Source organism: Sinocyclocheilus anshuiensis, unplaced genomic scaffold, assembly GCF_001515605.1.
Source record: "Sinocyclocheilus anshuiensis isolate Anshui unplaced genomic scaffold, SAMN03320099.WGS_v1.1 scaffold456, whole genome shotgun sequence".
Lineage (NCBI taxonomy): Eukaryota > Metazoa > Chordata > Actinopteri > Cypriniformes > Cyprinidae > Sinocyclocheilus > Sinocyclocheilus anshuiensis.
The window spans coordinates 287922-297814 of NW_015557074.1; the positions used below are offsets into that span (position 1 = coordinate 287922).

General features: G+C 38.1%; 1 protein-coding gene across 5 annotated transcripts in view; it reads right to left on the reverse strand.

The window, feature by feature from the left end:
* LOC107676755 (RAS guanyl-releasing protein 1-like) overlaps window positions 1-9532 on the reverse strand; it is a 24447-nt gene extending 14915 nt beyond the window's left edge. For 3 of the 5 annotated variants that reach the window (XM_016471431.1, XM_016471430.1, XM_016471426.1), the window contains exons 1-5: window positions 9294-9532; window positions 3095-3273; window positions 650-755; window positions 315-377; window positions 87-218 (exon numbers count right to left, since the gene is read on the reverse strand). In XM_016471431.1, coding sequence (XP_016326917.1) covers window positions 87-218; window positions 315-377; window positions 650-755; window positions 3095-3273; window positions 9294-9316 — 503 coding nt within the window. In that variant the 5' untranslated portion in view covers window positions 9317-9532. Of the gene's footprint in view, window positions 1-86; window positions 219-314; window positions 378-649; window positions 756-3094; window positions 3274-7827; window positions 7962-9293 lie in introns of those variants that run through there. The other 2 variants (XM_016471427.1, XM_016471429.1) reach the window with 2 other exon arrangements.
* Between the last annotated feature and the right edge of the window lie 361 nt (window positions 9533-9893).

A 9893-nucleotide genomic window follows, 5' to 3' on the forward strand; every position in this document is an offset into this window, starting at 1 on the left:
TAGTGTATGTTTAATACATGGCAACGGCGGAAAGTTTTTTGCCTGGTCAATAAAGCTATTTGAATCTCAAAAGTAAAAACACTCACATGTATGGTGTAATGAAGAGATGATTGGGTGAACTGGTTCCCTCACCCCTGACCAGAACCCAGAGATCTCCCATGACTTCTTCTAACAGAGGATCCACCTCAAACATGATTCGGAACTGATTAATCCACTGCCTGAGACAGACACAGAAGAAGCAGAGGACAAACATGAATCCTTTCATTCATTTTGGGATCATTAGGTGCACGTGTGAATGTTGTGGATCCACCAACCTGATGAAGTGGCAGATTTGTAGGCGCCTCTGTCCCCTTTTCTCTGCAGGACAATCCTTATATGTTATCACAAGTCAAGGAAGAACCACACGACAGCGAGATTACAAACCCTTACACTCTGAGAAAATAATCCACCCTCAATAAAGAGGCTAAAGTAAAACAGGGCAGCTCTTGTTTCTTTGTCAGTGGGATTAAAAGCCATGTGAGGCTGCATGTTACTGAACCCTATGAATGATGGACTCTCAGCTGTTCTGGGATCAGTTGCATAAATCAATCTTTTTCAATTAAGGTTCAGGTCAAAGTAAAATATTAGCAGTGGGGCTTGAAGAGGATATAGAGAAAGCAGCTTTTGGACGAAGATGTGTGATGGTACGACCCAGTTATGCATCATCAGGGCCATATGGACAAGCTGCGTCCCTCTGATCAGCTTCCCATCTGAGTCTAAAAAACAAAATATTTAGATACAAGATGGTTTCTACAACATTTATATGTGGTTACAAAGGTGTTACTGTGCTGCTATGCTATGTTTCTTGGGGATTTCTAATCAGATGAGCCCAGCTTCAAGTCTATGTCTGTATTGTCCTTCATAAGTATGGCTTGGAATGCTCCTTCAATATAATTTTATTTCTTGTTATATTGTCCGCCAGCTAAAAATCACACATCTGATCACTTAAAAAAGTAAAAACACACCTCTCCTCACTATGCCCTGAGTGAACAATGAATATACTAAAATGTATTTGAAACATATGCCAAACATATGTTGCTCGCAATATGCAGCTGGTACAGAATGCTGCTGCAAGGATGATAATGAATGCTATAAGCTGATCGTGTTACTCCCTTGTTAGCATCTTTAGGATGGCTACCAGTACAATTTAGGATACAGTGTAAGATTTTGATATATGTTTTTAAAACACTCCATGGAATGGTCCCAGAATACTTAGTTGAGCTTATTAAGCTCTACAGTCCAGGTGTAATATTAAGATCATCGAACAAGTTTCTCTTAACAATTCCCCGAGCGCGTCTCAAATTGAAGGGTGATCGTGCTTTCTCTATCGCTGGCCCAAGGCTGTCGAACAATCTGCCATTGGATGTTAGATCTTCCTTGACTCTTAATTGCTTTTAAGGATCGTTTAAAATCGTATTTGTATTCTCTGGCTTTTGGTATATTGATGTTTTCTTGTTTGTCTCATTGTCCTTCTGCTTTCCTTTGTAATGTACAGCACTTTGGAGCAACTGTGTAGCCTGTAAGGTGCTATATAAATAAATAAACGAACGAACGATATATTTATTTCATGCTAAGCATACTACTACATATTTATGTACTTAATAAAAATATCCTGCAATTGTACTTTTGGTTTACTAAACTGGTATACTTAAAGTCTGCTAAATTGGAAAAACTAATATTGTACTTAATGCACTTTAATTGTGCAGAAGTTGTGCTGAATTCCAACTAAAGATATACTGAAGTATATTTGATTGTGCTAAAGTGGAACTACTGCAAGTATACTTTAGGTACACTTTAAATATCTTGCATATAAAGACTGATATTATTATTAAGATCATAATTAATCCTCATCAACAGTGACATTAAAACACATTTTAGGCTTTATATTAAGAAATGTACATTGTGCACCATTAGTACTCCAAATAAAGTTGAATAATAATTTTTATAACAGTAAGTTTCGAGCGATATGTCAGTAAATATGTTAATATATTTGAACTATATACTTAGTACTATACTTAACTATATACTTAGTACTTTAAATAAATATATTTTAAACATATTACTTTTTTACTAGGGACTGCATGAGTTTAGAAATCATTCATCCTTAAGCAGAAGTAGTGCAGGACAAGTTTAATATTATTTTAATGTTGTGGCCGATAAATTGCTGATATTAAAAATCAATTCTTTCTCTCTCTCTCTCTGTTTCGACTTGTTCCCTTTCTTGTCAGAGGTCAGTAAAAATCAATACTATTTTATCTAAATAAATGAAAAAATTAAACACTGAAAGCTAAAACCATGTGTTTCCACATGTGAATGTAGGCATCACAACATTATAATGTACAGTGTGAAAATGGTTATTCATTGTAAGATTTGCTAAAGATTAATATTCAATTATCTTTGAAGTGAGTATTAGGAAAAGGTAATTTAAATGTTAAAATAGGGTAAATATAAAGTACTGACTGATATTTATGAATTAAAAACTCTTTAATATCAGCCAACAACCAATATGCTACAACTGCATTGTGTATTACAAGTCCAAATACTTGAGCACATTTCAAATAAAAAAAGGCATAAGGGGATGATTAAAAAACAAATGAGAGAGAGGGGAGAGAGGGTAGGCCTGTGAAACTGAGGCGCACAATCAGGCTTTGTCTCTTTAGCATAGAGAGACAAACACATTCCCAGGCCCTGAATGCTAGTAAACCAAAAGATTTCTCTCTGTTTCTCTTTCTCTCTCCCTCTCTCTTTGACAAGAGCTGCTGTCCCTCTGTCCCTCACACTACTCGGCAGACTTACATAATCCGGCTGGCACATGGAGACTGGGAATGATGGGCACATGAGGCCAGAGACAAGGCTGAGAACCCCAGGAAAGTGGAATGTGGGAGATCTAGGACTTTATGTTGTGACTTGTGATGTAAACTGTCCTTCTTTTAACTACCTGGAAGTCACTATTTGGTGATGTTTTCTTCATGAAAACAGGACCTGACTGATGTAGATGGTTGTCATGTAGGGTGGGGCTTATTGATAGACAGATAGAGACGAGTTGAACACTGACCGAAGCAGTGGAGGCAGCGGAGGATGAGTTCATCTAGGCTGGCAGAGCGGAAAGAAGAATGAGCCGGTGGACTTTGAAGAGCCCGGCTGATCTCCTGAGGACTGGGGCATGTCATCCTCCTCTGCACTGGTCTTCTGCTCTTTATCACACTTCCTCCTTCCTGACGGGACTTCCTGCTGCTGGAGACACACGAAAAAAATAGAGTTTTGTGGCTTGATGCTGCTGAAATACTCAACCCAGTCCCAACAATGTACAGGTATATTCAAACAACCAATGTGATCAACCGTACAAGTGGGGCATGGACGCCAGCATTTATTCCAAAGTAACGTATCCATAGCAACAGACAGTTTAGTAGTTTTAGCCACTTGTCAGACCACAGACGTTTCACAGTAGCCGCTTGTCTTTACCAAGCAGCATTTTGATCTGTTTAATATTTGCGATGTTGGTGATGAAGATTTCATCTGTGGTTCTTTAAAGTGACAGTTCCGCCAAAAAATAACATTCTGTCCTCATTTACTCACCCTCAAGTTTTTCCAAATCTGTATGAGTTTACTATTTCTGTTGAACACAAAAGACGGTATTTTGAATAATGTGGGTAACCGAAAAGTTGCTAGTGACTTCAATTATATTTTTTTCCCATATCAATGGCTACCGTCACCTGTTCGGTTACACACATTCTTCAAAATATCTTCTTTTGTGTTCAACAGAAGAAAGAAACTCATACAGATTTAGAACAACATGTTATGTTTAAATTATAACAGAATTGTCATTTTTGGGTGAACTATCCCTTTAATATTGCACAGAAAACCACAGCAGTGATGGTTGGGCTTTGATTATGTTTGCATGTCATAGGTTATATGTAAAGCTGATAAGATCTGGTCATGAGAAATGCTCTGTTTTGCTAAAACCATCCCCTAAGTGTTACCACACGTCTGTCCAGTTACTTTTCTCACATATTTGACATAAGATTTCACATGCCAGACATCATAAAAATGGTCATAGTCTACTACTGTAGGAGAGAGGCAAGTCATATTTAAGGGCGAGAATATCGTAGAGACTTGAGACATGGCCCTTTTGACTTGGACCAATTAGTAAACATCTGAAATGCCCTAACAACCAGCTAAAACAGACACTATTGTACTTAGAAAAGTCCGAGCATCCAGCCAAAACATCCCAACACCTTAGTAAACTGCTAAAACACACCAATGACTACTTAGATATGCCCTAGTAACCACACAGAATGATTTAGCAACCCATTTGAAAAGTCCTAGCAACCATCCAGAACACCTTAGGAATCAATTATAAATACCCTATAGCAATCAGCCAGAACACCCTAGCAACTACTTAGAAACAACCTAATAGTTGTTAGTGTGGTCTGACAGTTTATTAGGGTGTTTTTAAGTGGTTACTAAGGTATTCTGAGTGGTTTCTAGGGTGTTTCTAAGTGGTTACTAATATGCACTGTAATATGCTCTTAGAAACACCCTAGTAAACTGTCATAACACCCCAAAAACTACTTAGAAATGCCTTAACAACCACTTAGAAACACCCTAGAAACATCCAGAAATGCCCTAACAACCACACACTTTAACCATTTTAGCAGCAACTATTTATAAACACCCTAGTAACCACTTAGAAACTCTCTAATAAACAGCCACAGCACTCCAGCAACTGCTTAGAAACACCTTAGCAACCACTTAGAACTGCCCTAGCAACCTGCCAGAAAACCTAGCAATGGCACCATGCTAAAGCCCCCTCAGAAGACCTTATAAGTGACTGAATATCAAAACCCTAGCAACCAACTTAGCACTTTTGCTGTGAGTTTCACACAAGTGAGCAAAGGGAGTTTGATTGACAGGCGATCTGACCAATCATAATGCAGAATCTGCCATTTTTGTCCGACAAACAAATCAGACAGGAGAGTATATTACCATTGGTGGACTTGAACCTGAAAAAATGTATTGATGTCTTTCCACAGTTACAGAAATAAAATACCTTCTGATGTTCATTCATGTTTATTTCATGCTATAACAAGTTGGACATAGCAACAGTAACTAAGGAGGGCGGGTCTTTGCGAAGGGTCAGTTGTTCGGATTAAAACCTGTAGGTACATTTACTTCAGATTTGAAAGGAAATATCATTTAGATCTGCTCTAACATCCTTTTTTACATCCCCTGAAGCCTTTGACATTATACCTGAGAGCGACGGGTTCCCCTTGAAGTCTGCAGCACAGACCTGTGTACATGTGCGACTGTTTGCGCCCTGCAAGCCCCACCGGTAGATCAGGTATGTTGATGTTTATATGTAAGGTTGTGTGTTGATATCTGCCACCCTATACAGTAGGTGTCACTATTCAGGCCGTCAATGTCACAGGAAGAGAGACAGTTAGAAAGTGTAGATAAGCAACTCACTGTCTCACTGCTTTGCTCTGCATTTTGTCAGTCACACAAAGAGAACAACAACATTGTACATCAGGGTAACAGTCTGTAAAACTCACAGCTGCTGCGTAATTTAGATGTATGAAGCATAATGCCAAATTTAAAGGTGTGTTTTTCTGACTTGGACATCGAGTTGTGTCTGTGACAGCATCAGCAAGAAACACTGTGGTCTGTGACGGCAGTGACATGAACAGGAAGCTGGCCATGACTGCAGAGAAGTAGCGATGACTTCTTAGAACGTCCAAACCCCTCCTAACCGCTCTCTCTCCCTTCCTCCTGCACCAGTGTCCAGTTCAGCACACTCGTTCTCAATTCTCTCCACGCACAGACACACTGACGTTTACCTTCTCACCTCATTAAGCAAACCAAACACCTAACCACTGAGATCAGGCCCACACAAATACACACTCGAGACAAGAGTGTAAATTCACTTCGGTTGAAGTTTGTAGACCAGGAAGACATTTTTTACATGGCCTTCATAAAATACACCTCATATTTCCTTCTCTTCAGTTCTTTCTATTTCTGACAGGCCAAATATTAAACATGACTTCAATATGCAAATTCCCCATCGTATTTTCACCTCTCTCTCTCTCTCACTTATTTGCATCAACCTGCTCTACAGCTGATGACAATACACACTCTGCAGCCCTCTCAGGCCTGAGAAGAGCACGCATGCACATGGATACAGACTCACGCATAGGCCTACAGTAAACAAATGAGGGAAAATGCTCTTGGTTAATGTAAATGAATTTGTAAGCAAGTCTATGCAAATTTATATGCAGCGTGGAATCAGCTAGGATCTGGTGATTTCGATATTTGGGTCATGATACAATAATGATAAGTCAAAAACCCAACTTGTTTCTCTAACCTGTTTTAAAAATTCTCGTAATTGTGATTTTATATTTCTCAGTTGCGACTTTATATCTTATATTGTGACTTGAATATAAGATATGACTGGGTGGGATATAAGACTTTGTAAAAAGCCAGTCTGCAGATTTGAGTTTACAGCTTTCTAAGAAAATTGCATAATGGGCAAAGACTCCATTTTTTTAGCTTCATCCTGTCAGAGGATATCAACATTTTTGATATTTTGAGACGATTTTTGAAAACATGTTTTCATTTGTCACGTTTCTCCTAGCAACAAGGCACGTGTTTCTGTGTGAGTTTATTATTTTCGGAACAACTTGGTCTGGTAGTGTGTGATCCTCCATTGTACAGTTTTTCCTCTGTAACTATTTACAGTCAACAAGTGTGTGATGCCTAATATTTTTAAATCTCTTCAGTTTTTTTTTGAAGTCATGTAGTGTATTCCAGTCTTTAGTGTTGTGGTTTCATATCACACAATTGTGACTTACATCTGGTAATTTTGATTTTTTTTTTTTAAACAATCGCATAATTACGTGTTTTAATTTTTACTTTGAAGGTGAGGTCACATTAGTGATATTTCAGAGAAATTTAGCGGACAAAAAGGTCACTTTCAAACCAAGCAGCTTTCTGTTGGTCAACATGGCGAACTTGCATGACCAACTTGAACATGAGCGAAATCTGCATGGGAAACTTTATCACCCTCACACAAAACTCCAAAAAAGCACTGATAGTCATTGAAACTGGATTTTGCCCAAGAAATTTCGCAAAACAAATGTGAACACATAGGCAAAAACAGGCTTCCGTAGTTTGGATTTTGGTTGAAAATAAATAATTAAACATCTGTTGATCTAATGATCTAATGTACAGTAGTATATATAACCTTGATTCTTTTTACAACAAATATTCATGTGAAAAAAACCACGTGTGCTGTTTTTAGCGCAATGAACTTAAGTTTTTTTTGAGCAGCAGTGTGGTTTGTTTGCATCCGCACATGACACCCTGGCATTCAGTATCATAATCCAGTAAAACATTTGCAATCATACAGTGTATGAGCGTTTCGGCCATGCATAGCACCTACTCGCTCACTTTCTCTTCCTCTCCTCCTGCAGCCTTTGCTCTATTCATGTCATTCAGAAAACAACTTCTCCTTTCTCTTTGGAAATCCCCCCAACATCCCCCTACCCCTTCCCTGCCACAGTAGCCAGTGTTTTACTCCCAGTTCCTGGCTACATCTCCAGCTCCATTACCCTACCCCCCAACCCTCTTCCTCATGCCTCCTGCTTTCTCCTCATCTCCCTCTTTTTCTTTTTTCTCTCTGCACTAACACACACACACACACACAGTCAGGGAACATGCAAATTCCTCCCTTTCTCTCGTTAATTGATTAATTGATGCCAGAGTCCTTTGAAGGCCTTGTTTGTCACCCACCATCACTCTATCTCTTCCTCCATTAGTCTCCGCTCCATGTACCTATAGATGTCAGACATGACAACAAAATATACATATTTGACAAATACTGCTATTCATATGTATGAATTTTAAATACATTTTAAATGAATTTAAATACATTTGTTCTAAACTGTATTTTAAACTATATACTGTATATTACTATATATAACATTAATCTTATATATAACACTACATACATGTTAAGTATTAAATAAATGTATTATAATGTATAATATTTAATTATATATAAATAAAATTGTATATATATATATATATATACATACAATTATATACACACATATTTATATATGAATTTAATATATAAATAAAGTATATATTAAATAAATATATTATAAATTATTATAAATGTATACTTTACAGTAAATGTGTTTAATATATAGTAATACTTTCATACATTTATGTATAGGCTACACACACACACACACACATATATATATGGGCATATATTATATTATATATCATACATTTAATAGTCAACATTTAATTATATTTAAATTCTGAATATGAAATATTAAACATTAAATATCAAATATTACATGCTTGCAAAAACTTGCTGTAATTAGACTGTAATATGCTGATAGCATCACTGTAGTCGCTGCTAACTTTGTCATTTCCAAGCAATCAGATAAGACCTCTGAGATAACATGCACAAAACAGACGCCCCCAAAAGCTTTTAGTCAGAGCTATCGATTCTACCCTTCTCACGTAGCTTTATGTCATTTATCTCGTTATACCAGTAATTATGGACAGGCAGAGTTTGTATGTAGCCTATCATATATATTATCACATATATTAAAATCTGACTCCATATGTAGCTTTGGATAACTCACTGATTAAGTTTTAAATGAGTTGACACTAGCAATGTTTCTTCACAGCACCAACCATTATGTTCCTGCTAATGCCTCTTATGTACTGTAAACACAGCGAGCGAACATACCTCTATCCACAACAGGTCACAGGGGAATAACTAGGTCAAAAGCAATTCATCTCCCTAGTGCGAAATCCCCTCTTAAAGATCAGAGACAAGCACCACTGCTACTTCACAGCATACACATGTGAATCTACACAATCTTGCAAATGCAAACCTAGTCTGAGCCCCAACGGGAGAGTCTGAATGATGAATGTGCAGTTTGAGCCGTTTTGAGAGTGACTAGCCTGTCTCTCTCGCAGAGAACTGAAACCCAAACACAATGTTCTGAAGAACACGGAGAAACCACAGCTTTGTCAGATAACCACAGTGATCACTTTGCAGTGCGCTGCAAAATGAGGCACAGACAGACTTATCAAACCTCAAATGAGCATTAAACCCAGTGACACGAAGAACTAAAGCAGATTTTTGTTGAGGTGACATCAAATCATTTCTAAAGAGCATGGAGACCTGTCAAAGCACAGTCAGAATTGAAAAGACAGTCAAAAGTATGTACCTCTTTGACTCCTTGCGATTCATGGTGTCTACCGGTGTCCTTTTGGTGTCCCCCAGGCTGCTTAAACCTTTTCTTGCCCCATCGGGTATCTTGCAGTCTCTCTCCTCCAGACAGAGGTACTAAGTGACCTCTTACAGGCTGGGACGTACAGTGGCTCTTCAGTCACGGCTGTGAAAACTTAAAACCTGAAAACCAGCTGCTGCGGCTCTGAGCTTTCTCTCTCTCTCTCTTTCTTTCTCTCTTTCACTCACTCGCTCACTCACTCACTCACTCACTCTCACACACCCCCTCTTTTCTTTTTCTCTGAATATCACCAGAGAACGTGAACCACAGGGCACAGAGTTAACCAAAACAATAAATAAAAGAACCCCTATTCGACGATAGGGCATTAAAAATAAAGAAAAAATTTGAACTCTAGGCTCAAAAGGTTGTCAAAATCAGCATGATCACAACAAACAACTAACTGCATTCAATACAAACAAGTCCCTATTTGAAATACAGGCATTGGCTCTGACAGATAGGGGAACTGTCATCTGTGTGCATGTGTGACAGAGGGAGGGGAAAAAGTGAGCGAGAGAGAAGAGAGGGTGGGATTGAGCT